The sequence below is a fragment of the Hyaena hyaena genome, unplaced genomic scaffold (genome assembly GCF_003009895.1).
Source record: "Hyaena hyaena isolate Hyena2069 unplaced genomic scaffold, ASM300989v1 scaffold_332, whole genome shotgun sequence".
Lineage (NCBI taxonomy): Eukaryota > Metazoa > Chordata > Mammalia > Carnivora > Hyaenidae > Hyaena > Hyaena hyaena.
This window is the reverse complement of record NW_024080964.1, coordinates 137252-153878: the sequence shown is the minus strand read 5'-3', so window position 1 is coordinate 153878 and position 16627 is coordinate 137252. Positions and strand designations below refer to the sequence as shown.

General features: G+C 34.3%; 1 protein-coding gene across 1 annotated transcript in view; it reads right to left on the bottom strand.

Moving 5' to 3' along the window:
- CCDC88A (coiled-coil domain containing 88A) overlaps positions 1 to 16627 on the bottom strand; it is a 141801-nt gene that overhangs the window by 61744 nt on the left and 63430 nt on the right. Inside the window, exons 8-11 of the mRNA XM_039249199.1 lie at positions 15320 to 15492; positions 4869 to 4950; positions 2012 to 2170; positions 427 to 573 (exon numbers count right to left, since the gene is read on the bottom strand). Coding sequence (XP_039105130.1) covers positions 427 to 573; positions 2012 to 2170; positions 4869 to 4950; positions 15320 to 15492 — 561 coding nt within the window. The remainder of the gene's footprint in view (positions 1 to 426; positions 574 to 2011; positions 2171 to 4868; positions 4951 to 15319; positions 15493 to 16627) is intronic.

Below are 16627 nucleotides of genomic sequence, written 5' to 3'. Positions count from 1 at the left end.
TCAGTTATAACTATTAATACTGGTCATTATATTGTTCAGGTATTTGATATTCCTTTAAAGTGACCCTCAGGAATACTGAAAACTTCTTCGTATATTCTAAGATATTTAGTGATATAATAAGTGATATCTGACCCAATGCTAAATTTCAGCAAATTGTTTTATTTCTATATTTTAAAGGCATGTTTACACAACTTATTAGGGTTTTTTCAAAGAAGACAAAATTAATAACTAATACCTCTCTCTAACAAAAGCAAAAATTTGTACTGCTACTGTTTTTATACAGAATTGGAAGCTTCTAATTTATTTAGTTACCTCTTCTCTGTTAAAGCCACAAGGAGCTACCCATCATTGTCATTATGAGGAAATCAGATCAATCTGAGAGACTTCCTTAGAGGCCATGCAACTAATCAACCTTATATTACTTACCATTTCCATATCATGCAGTTTAGCTTTTAGTTGTAAATTTTCTTTTTCTAATTCATGTAATTTATCAGAACGAGCTCTAGTTCCTTCTAATTGATCTTCCAACATGGTTTTTGTTTCTAATAAAACTTGATTGTCTTCTTTTAATTCCTATAAAAATTTCAAATAGGCTTTATCACAAATATGTTAGTATCAGTTAATTTTTCAAAGCTCTGAAACAAAAATTCTTTACTGTAAAATAAGACATTAAGCTGTCTTTATCAGTAGTTCTTTATGCAAGAGTAAAAGCTACTGAAAATAGAGACACAGTTAATGTTTTCCTGGTTTCATTTTCTCCCCTCAGAATTTATTATGCTATTGCTATTATGCAAACATAATACTCAGTTCTTATCTAGGATGAGTAACACAATTATAATTTCACATAAAATTGTCAGGGTATGTTTAAATTCCTTTAGTCACAAGAATAAGGAACTAAGTATAAGCAGTCTTTGTGATATTTAACACACAAATAAATCTCCATAGAACCAGAGCTTAATTTTTTTTTTTTTTGCTGAAATAGACTTAAAGATTTCTATGTGAACTGTAACTTGAAAGTGAAGGGCTTGGATTTCTGAATAAAATACCAAGACCTGCACTAAGATTCACATAGACCATAAACTAAGGCTCTATCAATAAATATTTTACATAAACATATCGAGAACATGCTTAAAATCTATACATATGTTTTGAAGACGTGTTCACAAATCTTCCTTGCTCAACTATATGCCAAAGGTTTATATATTTAAAAGAAAATATATTAAAACAGTGGCATTTATAAGGATCTCTTAACAGTACCATGCATATAGCATTTCAATAAACGGCAAAGAATTAATGTGCACCTTATCTTTGCTACCTACTTAGTCTATTTTCTGGTAACTTTCAGGTGAAAATGTTCTAACTACTTTCTGTTATAATGTTTTCACTTCTTGATTTTGCACACTCCTTCCTTCTTATCACCATACTGAAACTGATAAAACTCTCCTCTGTTTGAAGAAATGAAGAAATTAACTCAGAAAGAAAAACAGAATGTAGAACTGTCAAATTCTTGCTGTCAAACTCAACTTCATGTAACACTAAACTGCAACTGTTAAGAACAGTGATCTTTTCTACACACACACATACACACACAAACACACCCACTCCCATATTATTAACAGACAGATTGAGAGAGTACCTTCATTAATCCTACTTTAGTATTCTGAGTTGAACAGTGATCAGAAACATGCTTTGCTTTTGCTTCTAGAAACAAGTTTGACATTAGTAGAAGTATATACTTTATTCTGACTATGAGGGAAGGACTTCAAGTATTCCCTACCTATAATACTAAATAAGAGAATGAAAGAACTTGAAACAGTTCAATAAAATTAGTGATGTCCAGAGATCCCTTTATACAAGTATCAGCAATATGTTGATCTACCATAAAATAAGCACTTAGAAGTATTTACAGTTTGTTCAACATTTCAAAAGTGCCTTAAGCTTATTACATGCATTGTGAAAAACCCAACTTTTAATCAAAATAATTGTGAATAGTTTAAATTATGAAACATACCTCAACTCTTGCCTTATAAAATTCAATATCATGTAGTCTTTCTTTATATCTGCTGACTTCACTTTCAAGCTTATCCACTCTGATTGCTTTCTCTCGAAGTGCATCTAATTCATCTCGGTACATTCTAGCAGAACGAGCATCCGAAAGCAAATTCATATTCTAAATATAAACAAATATTAATATTTTAATATTTTTATTTTCATATTGATCATCTCTCATTGCACAACTCAATGAATTTACTAAAAGGAAAAAGCCAATGATTTGTATGCTTCACAAGTGTGAATTTTATGGTATGTACACTATATCTCAATTATTTTTTAAAAGGGGCAGATATAAAAAAGCTGTTGATGATGGACAGTATTGATGTCTGCTGCACCTCAGCCAGGGGCTGCACTGTCACCTTGGGCAACTTTGCCAAGGCCAGTTCTGATGCCATTTTCAGGACCTACAGCTATGTCACTCCTGTCCTCTGGAAAGAAACTGTGTTCATCAAGTTACCCTATCAGCAATTCACTGACCATTTTGTGAAGACCCACACCAGAGTCTCCATGCAGAGGAACAAAGCTCCAGCTGTGGCCACCACATAGTTTTATACGAGAAAAATAAAGTGAGTTAAAACCTGTCAAAAGAAAATAAATCTATAAAACAAAATGGGATGGGGAGATACATGAAGTCTTTTCTAAAAAATCAAGAATACAAATTATTTTTAAATTTACATATAAATTTTTATATCATGACCACTATTTAGGAGTCTAAAAAGTACTCAGGATATTTTAAAATAAGTTATTAACCTCTAGTTAACATAACCATCTGCAATTAATTTAAGGTGCAAAAGTTAACTTTCAGATAACGGATAATGAAAACACAGAAGAGGCAAATAGTATTACTAAAGTTGATCATTAGTTACTTTAGAGAAATTACATTTCTATCCAGATGTGTTATAACATACCAAAATCCTGCTGAGTTTTTCAAAACTTCCAAGTGAATGATTAGTTGCATATGATTAGTGTTTATCTTAACAACATTTAAGACAAGTATTAGGGGTGCCTGGGTGGCTCAGTCGGTTAAGCATCCAGCTTTGGCTCAGATCATGATCTCACGGTTTGTGGGACAGAGCCCCGTGCCGGGCTCTGTGCTGACAGCTGGCTCAAAGCCTGGAGCCTGTTTCAGATTCTGTGTCTCCCTCTCTCTCTGACCCTCCCCTGCTCGCGCTGTCTCTCTCTCTCTCTCAGAAATAAATAAAAACATTAAAATAAATTTAAGACAAGTATTAAAATTCATTCTTTAATAGCCCTCTTATAATCTTTTAGGACAAGTTATCAAACTATGATCCAGAGACATCTGTGGGGCTCTGAAAGGGTTTCATGTTCTTGAGGTCAAAACCATTTTTATAACACCAAACCAGTATTTGGTTTTTTCACCAATATTCTCTCATGAGGGCAGAGTGGAGTTTTCCAGAGGCTACATGGCAGACTCAATGCAGAAAGAAGATAAGAGAATTTAGTAGTCTTGAGTTAAGCTAGGCATTAAAGAGATTTGCAAAAATGATTTAAAAAAAAAAAAAAAAAAAAGAGCGAGACTTGCAAAAATGTAAGAGTACCAACATTCTTTTTTTTTGTTTTCTTTTGGAAAATAATGATTATAAGCAGGTAATTTTCATGTTATCATGGAATAGGTTAAGCATTATTTTTAATTAAATGTTTTTCAAATTCTAAACTTTAATTTCAAATATAGAAAGTAGATACAATCCACATCAAACAATCCTCATTAATTTTTAATAGTAGAAAAGAGCCTCAAGATAAAAAAGATTGAGAACCACTGTTTTACAGTAAGCACAAATACAAAAACCCATGCTATCAGAAAGAAAATAGCAGGCACAGCATACTAGAAATGAAGACTCTGATTCCCATCTCATTCATCTAGAAAGGTCCAAGTTTATGATCCTGTAAGTGGAGAAATCCCTGAATTTAAAATAGCAAATTAAGGGAAATAAGGAGAAGAAATAATGATCTAGCCTTACCATAATCCTTACCATTTATGGGTAAAAGAAGACATGGTACACTACCTCCAAATAAAAATGAAACAAACATTTGAAAAAGCAAATTCTTCTTTTTTAAGTTTATTTATTTATTTTGAGACAGAAAGAGAGAACGTGGGGGGGGGGGACAGCACGAGTGGGAGAAGGGCAGAGAGAGAGGGAGAAAGAGAATCCCAAGCAGGCTCCACACTGTCAGTGCAGAGCCCGACACAGGGCTCAAACTCACAAACCATGAGATCATGGCCCGAAGTGAATTCAAGAGTCAGACATTTAAATGACTAAGTTACCCAGGTGCACCCCCTAAAAAAGTGAATTCTTAAGCAATCTTTCTTCAAGATGAAAAAACAAAAAACTTTAGTAAAATAAAAATAATTTTCAAAAGGTAAAAATTTTGATCTGATTTAAAAGGAAAAGAGTAAAAAATTAAAAAGCATTGTGTCATATATAAGTTAACATAAAGTACTACCAAGGAGCAGAGCCCTAGGGAGATACACATAAAGCAACACAGTTTAGAGTAGGGTTATTCTAGTTTCCAAGCCCACACAAACCAAATACATGAAAAGAGAAACCTGGAACTACCCAAGTCCTAAGAATCTCTTCTGAATTCCAGCAAAGGTTGAATAGCACTGATAAAGAAAAAGCAAAGTCCAAAGACTATGATTTCCAGTTTGGGCATATTAGAACATAAAAACACTGAAAAAGTCATTTGTAAGCCTTAGTAACCTCATAAAACATTAAGGTAAAGGCTATAAATTATAAGGAGAAAAATAAACTTCTAATTACTTACTGGTCCCATATAATCAAGTTTCAGGTACAAACCTCTTGTTGCAGCCTTTTTAGTTCTATTTCCATTTGCTCAAGTTCTTGTTTACAGTCCAACAACTGTTCAGTCTTCTCCTCCCTTAAATTAAAAAATTGTTTATTAAATAACCAGTTTAGTGTTTTTAAAAACTGTGATCATCACCTGCATTAATACAAATGTATTATCATTACTAAATATCTAGGTGAAAACTGAATTAGCCATATGCTAACAGAGGGGAAAAGGACAAAGAAATGGATATTAAGAATGTATATGATCTGGTCATCAATCAGACTCACCCTTAAAGTTCCCCAAAGGCTAATAATCTTGATGACTGACATCCTCATAGTTTATAAGGCAGTTTCTCTCTTCATTTTTCTTGGTATTCCCCATTCTACTCTTCTTTTTGTCTTTCTTACTCATCAAAGACAAAGACACTGGAAGAGTTTTTAAGCAACGCACTACTATCTGGGTCTAAGCCTTATATACATATTTTTAATGTTTATTTATTTTTGAGAGAAAGAGAGAGAGAGAGAGAGAGAGCAAGGGAGGGGCAGAAAGAGAGGGAGACAGAATCTGAAGCAGGCTCCAGGCTCCAAGCCATCAGCACAGAGCCCAACACGGGACTCAAACCCACATACAGCAAGATCATGACCTGAGCCGAAGTCAGATGCTTACCCAACTGGGCCACCCAGGTACCCTGGAGGGTGTCTGTGTCTTAATAGGATCTCCAACTATTTTCAGCATTTCCTTGGCCTAAAGGAAAAGTACACACTGCCACACAAATACCTAAAATATTTATGTCCCTATTGGTTTCTTCCCTGTAGTCTATAAACATCTTCCAACTTATATTCATTTTCTTCTCTTTACACTACTTGACTTCCCCCATTTCCTACCTCCCTTTCAGAGCCAAGCTGCTCAAACTCAAGTTTCCATTCACTAACTCTACTTTCCACCTTCTGTTCTTTAATTTAAAAAGTACAACATTCACTGTATAAAATAATCTGTTGCTGACATCTCATCACATCTGTACTTTTTTCTGAGAACCATAATTTTTAATGGAGAAACAGTCCTTTTGTGGATTCCATTTTTCACTGTAATGAATACTATTTTGGTTAAATAAACTCATTATACATAAAATACTGTATCTTTAGGGGCACATAGCTGGCTCAGTCCAAAGAGCAAGTAAATCTTGAACTCAGGGTCATGAATTTGAGCCCCACACTGAGTGTAGATTACTTAGAAGAAAAAAAAAAAACCCAAAACCACAAAGAAAACCCCCTGTATGTTTCAGGACAGATTTCTAAAAGTACATTACATGTTCAAAGGTTCCTGAAATATACTGTCAACTGCCCTGAAGAAAGGTCATTACCAATGTATAATGCAACCAGCAGAGGATAAAAGTGCCTATATGAGAAACAAGTTAACAATTGAAAAATTCTCAGTTATTATTCTAATTTGCATTAATTTGAATACTAGGGGAGCCTGGAAGAAATGGATAAATTCTTAGAAATATATAAACTATCAAAATTGAAACAGAAGAAACAGAAAACTTGAACCAACTAACAACCAGCAAAGAAGTTGAATCAGTAATCAAAATCTCTCAACAAAGAAAAGTCCAGGGCCAGATGACTTCACAGGTAAATCTACCAAACATTAAAAAAAATTTTTTTAAGTTTACTTATTTATTTTTGAGAGAGAGACAGAGACAGAGAGAGTGAGTGCGGGAGACAGGCAGAGAGAGAGGGAAACAGAGAATCCCCATGTGGGGTTCCAACTCATGAATTGTGAAATCATGCATGACTTGAGCCAAAATCAAGAGCTGGACACTTAACCAAGTGAGCCACTCAGGTGCCCCAAATCTACCAAACATTTAAGAAAGAGTTAATACCTATTCTCAAACTATTCAAAAAAATAGAAAAGGAAGGAAATCTTCCAAATTCATCCTATGAGGGCAGCATTACCCTGATACCAAAACCAGATAAAGAATCCACTAAAATCAACAACTACACGCCAGTATCTCTGACAAAGATGGACGCAAAAATTGTCAATAAAATACTAGCAAACCAATTCCATGATACATTAAAGAATCATTCACCACAATTAAGTGGGATTTATTCCTGAGTTGCAAAGGTAGTTAAATATTCACAAATCAATGTGATACAGCACAATAATGAAAGAAAGGATTAAAACAGTATGACCATTCTAATGCATGCAGAAAAAAGCATTCGACAATGTATAAATCCATTCATGATAAAAATCCTCAACAAAGCAGAGTCAGATGGAACATACCTCAACATAATAAAGGCCACATGTGAAAAACCCAGTGAACATCATGCTTAATGAGGAAAAACAGAGCTTTTCCCCTAAGGTCAGGAACAAGGTCACAAGACAGGGACTCTCACCACTGTTGTTCAACATAGTACTGGAAGTTCTAGCCATAGCAATCAGACAACATTAAGAAATAAAAGTCATCCAAATAGGCAAGGAAGAAGTAAAACTTTACTATTTGCAGATGACATGAAACTCTACATAGAAAACTCAAAAGACTCCACCAAAAAACTGCTAGAAATGATACACGAATTCAGTAAAGACACAGGATACAAAATCAATATGCAGAATATCGGTTGCATTTCTGTACACAAATTATGAAGCAACAGAAAAGAAAAATTAAGGAACTAGTCCCACTTACAAAAGCACCAAAAATATTAAGAAACTCAGGAATAAACCTAATCAATGAGGTGAAAGACCTGTGCTCTGAAAACTATATAACACCGATGAAATAATTTGAAGGGGACACAAAGAAATGGGAAAACATTGTATGGGCATGGACTGGAAGGAAAAATATTAAAATGTGTATATTACCAAAGCAATCTACATATTTGATGAAATCCTTACCAAAATACTAACAGCGTTTTTCACACAAGTGAAACAAACAATCCTAAAATTTGGATTGTTTGGAATCAGAAAAGACCTTGAATAGCCAAAGCAACATTGAAAAAGAAAAGCAAAGCTGGAGGCATCAAAGTTCCAGATTTCAAGTTATATACAAAAGACTGAACAGTACGGTGCTGCCACAAAAATTGACACAAAGATCAAGGGAACAGAATAGAAAATGCAGAAGTGAACTCAAAACTATAAAGTCAGCTGATCTTCGACAAAGCAGGAAAGAATATCCAATGAGAAAAACAGTCTCTCCAACAAAAATGGTATTAGAAAAACTGGACAGCAACCCACAAAAGAATGAAACTGGACCACTTTCTTACACAAACGTAAAAATAAATTCAAAATGGATTAAAGATCTAACTATGGGACCCCATACCACAAAAATTCTAAAGGAAAACACAGACAGTAACCTCTTTGACATTGGCTGTAGCAACTTTTAGGTATGCCTCCTGAGGCAAGGGAAACAAAAGCAAAAATCAATTATTGGAACTTCACCTTCACCAAAATAGAAAGCTTCTGCACAGCAAAGGAAATAATCAACAAAACTAAAAGGCAACCTATGGAATGGGAGAAGATATTTGTAAATGACCTATCTGATAAACGACTAGTATCCAAAATATATAAAGAACTTATAAAACTCAACATCTAAGAAAGGAAAAATCCAATTAAAAAATGGACAGAAGACATGAACAGACATTTTTCCAAAGATGACATACTGACACATGAAGAGATGCTCAACATCACTCATCATCAAGGAAAAACAAATCAAAACTACAATGAGAGATCACCTTACAGCTGTCAGGAAGGGTAAAATCAAAAGCACAAGAAACAACAGGTGTTGGCAAGGATGTGGAGAAAGGGGAACCCTTGTGCACTCTGGTGGGAATGCAAACTGGCATAGCCAATATGGAAGACAGTATGGAGGTTCCTCAAAAAGTTAAAAACAGATGGGGTGCCTGGGTGGCTCAGTCAGTTGAGCATCCAATTCTTGATTTCTGCCCAGGTCATGATCCCAGGGTTGTGGGATAGAGCCTTGCATGAGGCTTGTGGAGCCTGCTTAAGATTCTATCCCTCAGGGCATCTGGGTGGCTGACTTCAACTCAGGTCATGATCTCATGGTTTTTGAGTTTGAGCCCTGCATCGGGCTCTGTGCTGACAGCTCAGAGCCTGGAGTCAGCTGCAGATTCTGTGTGTCCCTCTCTGCTGCTCTCCGTTCACACTCTGTTAAAAAAAAAAAAAAAAAAGAAAAGATTCTCTCTCTCCCTCTGCCTTTCTCCCTGGCTTGGCTAGTGCTGTCTCTTTCTTAAAAAACAAAACAAACAAACAAAAAATGCTAAAAAAAGAACTACACTATAATCCAGCAATTGCACTACTAGGTATTTACCTAAAGAATACAAGAATACTAATTTGAAGGGACACATGCACCCCAATGTTTATAGCAGCTTATCTGTAATAGACAAATTATGGAAACAGCCCAAATGTTCATGGAGAAAGAAGACATGGTATACACATATACAATGGAGTAATACTCAGCCACCCAAAAGAATGACACCTTGCCTTTTGCAATGATGTGGGTGGAACTAAAGAGTATTATGCTAAGTGAAATGAGTTAAGTCAGAGACAAATGCCATGATTTCACTCATATGTGGAATTTAGGAAACAAAACAAATGAGCAAAGAGGGAAGAAGAAAAGAGAGAGGCAAACCAAGAAACAAATTTTTAAAACTTATTAAAAAAAATTTTAATGTTTGTTTATTTTTGAGAGAGACAGACAGAGCATGAGCAGGGTAGGGGCAGAGAGAGAGGGAGACACAGAATTTGAAGCAGGCTCCAGGCTCTGAGCTGTCAGCATACAGCCCAATACAGGGCTTGAAGTCACGAGGAGTGAGATCAAGACCTGAGGTGAAATCGGACGCTGAACTAACAGGGCCACCCAGGCAGGCGCCCCAACAGATTCTTAACTACTGAGAATAAAGTGATGTTTACCAGAGGGGAAGTGGGTGGGGGCATGGGTGAAATAGGGGATGGGATTAAGGAGGACACTTCTTGTGATGAGCACTGGATGATGTATGGAAATGTTGAATTACTAGAATGTACACCTGAAACTCATATAATACTATATATTAACTAGCTGAAATTAAAATAAAAATGTTTTAAAAAGCTATTAACTTTTATGACTTTTTAAAATATTTATTTTTGAGAGAGAGAAAGTGTGCAAGCAGGAGGGGGACAGAAAGAGGGGGAGACAGAGGCTAAGAAGCCGGCTCTGTGCTGATAGCAGAGAGCTTGATGCAGGGCTCAAAATAACAAACCGAATCCTGAGATTATGACCTGAGCCAAAGCTGGACACTTAACTGCCTGAGCCACCCAGGGGCCCCTACCTTTTATGCTTTATAAGATATCTATAAATATTTCTTTATAGCTGCTGAATGCTTTTTTAAAAAATTAAAAACAAATTTTATTTTTTATAATGGTAACATTTTTAACATAAAACTGCAATTTTAGTCATTGCAAAAGCAAATTTAGTAGCTTTAATTACATTTACAATGTTATTAAATAAACTATCACTACTACCTATTCCCAAGTCTTTTTCATTACCCCCAAACAATTCTGTTTTCATTAAGCAGTAAGTCTCCAATTCCGCCATACCCCTAGCAACTCTCTAATATACTAATCTTTTAACTTGCCTATTAAAAATTTTTAAGTGGAATCATACAATATTTAGCCTTTGTATATAGCTTACCTCACTTGGCAAACTGTTTTCAGGGCTCATTCATGTTATAGCAGGTAGTAGAATTTCATCATTTTTATGTCTGAAAAATATTCCATTGTATACTTACAGCACATTTTGTTTATTTAACAATCTGTTCATGGACACTTGGGTTGGTACTATCTTTTGGCTATTGGTAGTAATGCTGCAATGAACAATGGCATACAAGCATCTATTCAAGTATCTGTTCTGAGTCCTTGTTTTCAATTTTAGGGGAATATATTTAGATGTGGAAATGCTAGGTCATATGAAAATTCTCTGAAGGATATTTAAATGCTTTTAATTTTATTTATTTTTTTCTGGGTGTTTACACATTTAACAATTTTAAACAAATAGAGGAACCACTTCTTTTATAAATACTTCTTATGCTTTTGCGCAAAGTTCTTCCCCATCTAGAGAACAAATATATACTCATTTATATTTCTTTCTGGTTCTCTCATCATTACTTCATTCTTTACATTTACCTCTTTAATCTATCTGAAGTTCACTTTGGTGTATATGAAGTATGAGTTTAAATAATTTTTCTGGAAGAGTTATCCATGAATTCTAGCCTCACTAATAAATAATTCCTTTTTGCACACATTTGCCCATTTTATCCAAAACAATGAGGCTTCCATCCATACCTCCCTACTAATACTGTTTTTCATACAATTACCTCCTTACTGATGAATCCAGTGGATTATTTTGGATCTTTTATAAGAATTTAATACAATTAACTCAGTGCTTCTTGACATTCTCTCTCTCTTGGCTTCCAAGACTACACACGCTAAAAGGTTATCTATTCCTCCTCTACATATTAATTCTCTGACCCTTTTTCTGATTTCATGTTTTGTGCCCATCTTTTGGCTAACAATTATCAGCTTCTTAACTATCTGTGCCAGGCACATTTGCTAAACACTTTTCACTTTGCCAAGCACTTAATCCTCAATAAGCCTTTAAAAAAAAGTAGCAATAATAGCAGCTAACATTTACTGTTCACTTCAGATACACACACAACACTATACCAGGCACAATTCTTATTTCTACTTAATGGGCTAGCAAACTGAGAGACTCAGAGAGATTAAGTAACTTGGCAATGGTCACTCAGTGAAGGAGTGTGTTGAGCGAGAATTCACACTCAGGCACAATGCCTCCAAAATTCACATCCTTGATCATCTGCTTTCCCTCTCTAGAGTACATATTAGTATAACTCTCATTTTATGTATGAAAACTCTGAGTAATATGGCTAATAAATAAATGGTGAAGTCTGTCCTTAAACACTTAAATATCTTTTTAATGTTTGTGTTCTTCAGGTTACATCCTTTTCATTCTTCATGTTCTTTCTGGTTAGTTTTATCCACTCCCAAAATTTCAAATAGTATTTATATGCTGTTATTATTCTCCATTAAGTATGCTAATGATCCCAATTCTCTATCCTGCACTGTGGACCAGTCTATTACTCAATGATCATCTACAAAGAGATATCTTAAAGGTACCTCAAATTAAATATGTCAAAAACCAAACCTGTATTTATTACTTTAATATTACTCCTTTGTTTTATACTCCCTGTCTAAGCAAATGGCATTACCATCGAAACAGACACCAAATATAAAAAACCAGAAGTTACACCTAAGATCCTGACTTCTCCTTTACTTCTCCAACCTCAGTTTTTCCTTACACCACTTCTTGTACAAAGTAGCCATCAGAATTTATTTTTTTCAGTGTGAACATTCACCAAGAGTTAACCACTCGACTTAGATTTAAAAAAAAGAAAAGAGTCAACCACTAGGCTAGGATCTCTTCATTAAAACATAAAACTAATGTTGTTATTCTCCCATTAAAAAAATCTTCCATTAATTTCCACTGTTGAAAGTCCAACCTTCTGAGTACTCCATATATGACCCTCCACGTATCTACACCATCATTTTCAACTTAGTTTCTTGTAATGCTTGTCCTTATAGCCTACTGAACTTGTTCCAGTTCCTTTTTAGAAAACCTAGTAAACACCTAGGTTGAAATGTAACTACTTTCACGAAATCTTCTTGACACCACCTCCCTTTTCTCTTCCAAGTCAGAAATGACCAAAACGCCTATGGTTTCAACTATAGGCTATACTGACTTCTAATCCACCTCTAGGGGTTCACATTACTTTACCCATCCATTTAAAAGTTTATCTCACTACTCAATTTTAAAATGGGCAAAGGATCTGAACTGACATTTCTCTGAAGATGATATACAAATGTCCAACAGCACATGAAAAGACAGTCTCAACATCATTAGTCATCAGGGAAATGCAACTCAAAACTACAATGAGATACTCCTTCACACCCAGTAGAATGCCTATAACCAAAAGCATATATAATAAGAAGTACTGGTGATGATATGGAGAAATTGGAGCTCTCATATATTGCTGGTGGGAATGTAAAAAGGTGTAGCCAAATAATTTGACAGTTATTCAAAAGGTGAAACACAGAGCTACCATATGACCCAGAATTTCTGTTCTTCAGTACATAACCAAGAAAACTGAAAACATATGTTCACACAAAAGTATGCACCATGAATGTTCATAGGAGCATTATTCATAATAGACAAAAAGTAGAAACAATCCAATTTTCAACTCATAAGTGGGCAACCAACAGGTGGTATATCCATGTAATGGACTATTATTCAATTGTAAAAAGGAATGACATACTGATACATGCTATAACATGAATGAACCTTAACAACATTATGCTAAGTGAAAGAGGTCAGACACGAAAGGCCATATAATGTATGATTCCATTTATATAGAATGTCCAGAATAAGCAAATCCAAGGAAACACAAAATATATTAATAGTTCCCAGAAGCCAAGGGGAAAACTGCTAATGGGTATGGGGTTTCTCTGGGGATGATGAAAATATCTTAAAATTATATACTTTATGATAGGTGCAAAATTCTACGAATATACTAAAAATCACTGAGTTACATTTTTAAAGGATGAATTTTCTGATACATAAGTTATCTCAATACAGCTGTTATTTAAAAAAGAGTTAATAATTTGTATGAGAGAAAAACTTTGAAAATATGGGATCCATGGAGGCAGAGAGAATTATTGAAGGAAGTCTTTGAAAACGTATTAACTACTGCATAAAAGTGAAATTTATAAGGAATTACTTCTTCCATCCAAATTGCAAATTATATTTCTTACTCTGTATGCTAATAAACCAAAAGCAATTATATTATAATGTACCACCTGTAAGTATTCCACTAATTTGCATGTTCTCATTGCAATCATTTATTTCCATTAGGTAGAAGGCAACCTAAACTATTTTTATCCACCATGATTTCCATGCTTCATTACTTCAGTAAAGATCTATCCCAACAAAAAGACTTAAAACAAATGTTAATAAAAGATATCTGTGAAGGAACACATTTTCAAAGGACAGAAGATGGCATTTGACAAAATGCTAGTTATAGGAAATATTTGCTGTATCTGGCATATTTATTTACTCATTAATAATATTCACTTACATTTTCCAGTTAGCACATGAGAAACCAAATTTTACCAATCTCTCTAAGTTGTTTGGAATTTTAATACACTCCATGGTCAAGTAAATTTCATTTAAAAATCAAATTCTAATATAGCGCAAAATGTTAAATGAATTCACAACCATCACTGCAGTTCTAATTGCATGCTTTATCTAAAGACTAGAGAAGATTGTGCTAAATTATATGGAACGAACTAGTGTGCACTGTTTAGGCTATCCATTAACTGCCAGTCAAACTAATAACAGCAATCTCTTCCCTAATTTTCCTGGTGCAGCTGTTTATAGAATATCCTGGGCGTGTTCACTTCAATAGATACATAATAGCACAGACATCCACAATGAAAGCTGTATTCTTTTTGTTTTCAAATTTTCCTAGAGACTGTATATTTTTTCTACCTTGCATATTCAATCACTTTCTTAAACTAACTGCTTTAAATAATCTGTAAATAAACTTAATTTATATTGTGGCTTTAAATTTTAAATCTATACTCTGAAGCCTAAATTCCAGGAAAACAAACCAAAAAATATAATAAAATAAGACAAGAAAAGAAGCCCCAAATATAAAAATCCTTTGTTCTTTTTACAGTACAAAACATCTCCAGCAGAGACTGGTTATGTCTTTACATGTGACTGACCAAGGAATGCTTATGTGAAATTTATACTGATTTTTTCAAATTATCTTTAAAGCTAAATATAATTTCATCATCACTAACCAAATGACTATTTACCATGTTTAGGTATAGGACTCAGGCATTTCAATTTCTCAACAGAAGATACTCAAAAATTTTTTTTGTAATACTGTATGCCAACAATACACTCTTTTATAACATTAATTTTAAAAGAGCTAAACTTATTGAACTTATTGCCTGACTGGCAACCATTGGTTGCCAGTATTTTAGATTTCAAAGAATAAAAAAATTTAAAAAATTAAGGAGACCCTCCGAAATATTAAGGTGACCCAAATTTGCCAAGGAAGAATAATATTTTATAAAAGATCATTTTAATAGAAGAAAGATTAAAAGGACATAAATTGAAAATAAAGGAAAATCTTTAAATTGGTAAGATTTAGGATTAGGAAAACTCTCTGCCAGTCTCTTTATTTTTCCCATTTTAACAAATGGTAGTGAGAACTCTGACACACACTAGCAGTTGGAACAACTGATCTATATATTCCATAAGCTGAAAATCATTTTTAGGTTACCTTTGAAACCATGTAAATTCAATAAGTCTTGAAAAACAGCAACTTACAATTCCTGCCTAAGCCTTCTTATCTTTGCCTTAGCATCTGCCAGTTCCACTGACAGATGTTGTCGACTTTCTGTTCGCTTCATGCCTGGAGAACCACAGGGTGACTGTGCAGATGAAGAGGCATGGGGTAAAAAATGAAGACCATCCCGTTCTTCAGAGAGTTCTACAATAGTCTAAGGAAATATAGAAATAAACACAGACTCACTGTTAGTATTCTACATATCAGAGAACTAAACACATCAACACTATTCATTAAGTTTACATACTATACTGTAATATCAAAATAATTCACTGGTCAAAAATATCTTAACGTTGTGATATTTAGCTATCTTTTTAAAAAAAAGTATCATGCAATAGTTCATGGATTAGCTTTTACTAGATAACAATAGAATAAGACTTAATACTTCTTTCCCTCCCTAATTTTTTAATAAAGGAAATCAATTGTGGTAAAATAACTATACTAGATAACAACTATTGGAAAGGTGTGAAAGATCTGTTGACACAGGAAGGAAATTAACCCAAGCACAATATGTCTACAACCATGCTGTCCAAAAAGGTAGCCAATAGCCCAAGTAGTTATTCAATTACAAATTTAAAAGTCAAAAATACAGTTCCTTAGTCACACTAGCCACCATGTTAAGTATATAACATCCACATGTAGCCAGTGGTTACTGTATTAGCACAGATATATAGAAAACCTCTGAGGTTTAGTTCAATTTTTTTAAGTTTATTTATTTAATATTTGAGAAAGTGTGCACTTGGACGAGAGAGAGCAGAAAAAGGGGCAGAGAGAGAGACTCCAAAGCAGGCTCCATACTGTCAGCAGAGCCTGAGAGGGGCTCTGCAAGATGATGACCCAACCCAAAATCAAGAATCAGAAGCTCAACTGAATGAACCACCAGGCACCCCTAGTTCAATCTCTTAATTCTGCAGGTAATGTAACTGAGACACAGAGATTGATTTGTCCATGATCACAAAACCAACTAAAAGCAATGCCAAGACTCCAAGAGCAACTCTCTTGACTCCATATCCTTCCTATGTTCTCTTTTTTAGAAGACTAGTTCTAATCTGCATTCCATCTCCATGTTTCCTTTATTCCTTTCTCTAGAGTCTCTCCATGGACACAATGCTCATTCTACTTTCCCCAAACCTGAACTTTAAGGGGTAGCTAACCCACAATTACCCAACTCAATGATTTTCTTCCAATTTTCCTTTTGTTGAAAAATTCTTATTCACTGAATCATTACTGTTATCCTTTTTTCTTCTTTTTCAAAAAATTTTAATGGTTATTTTTGAGAGAGAGAGAAA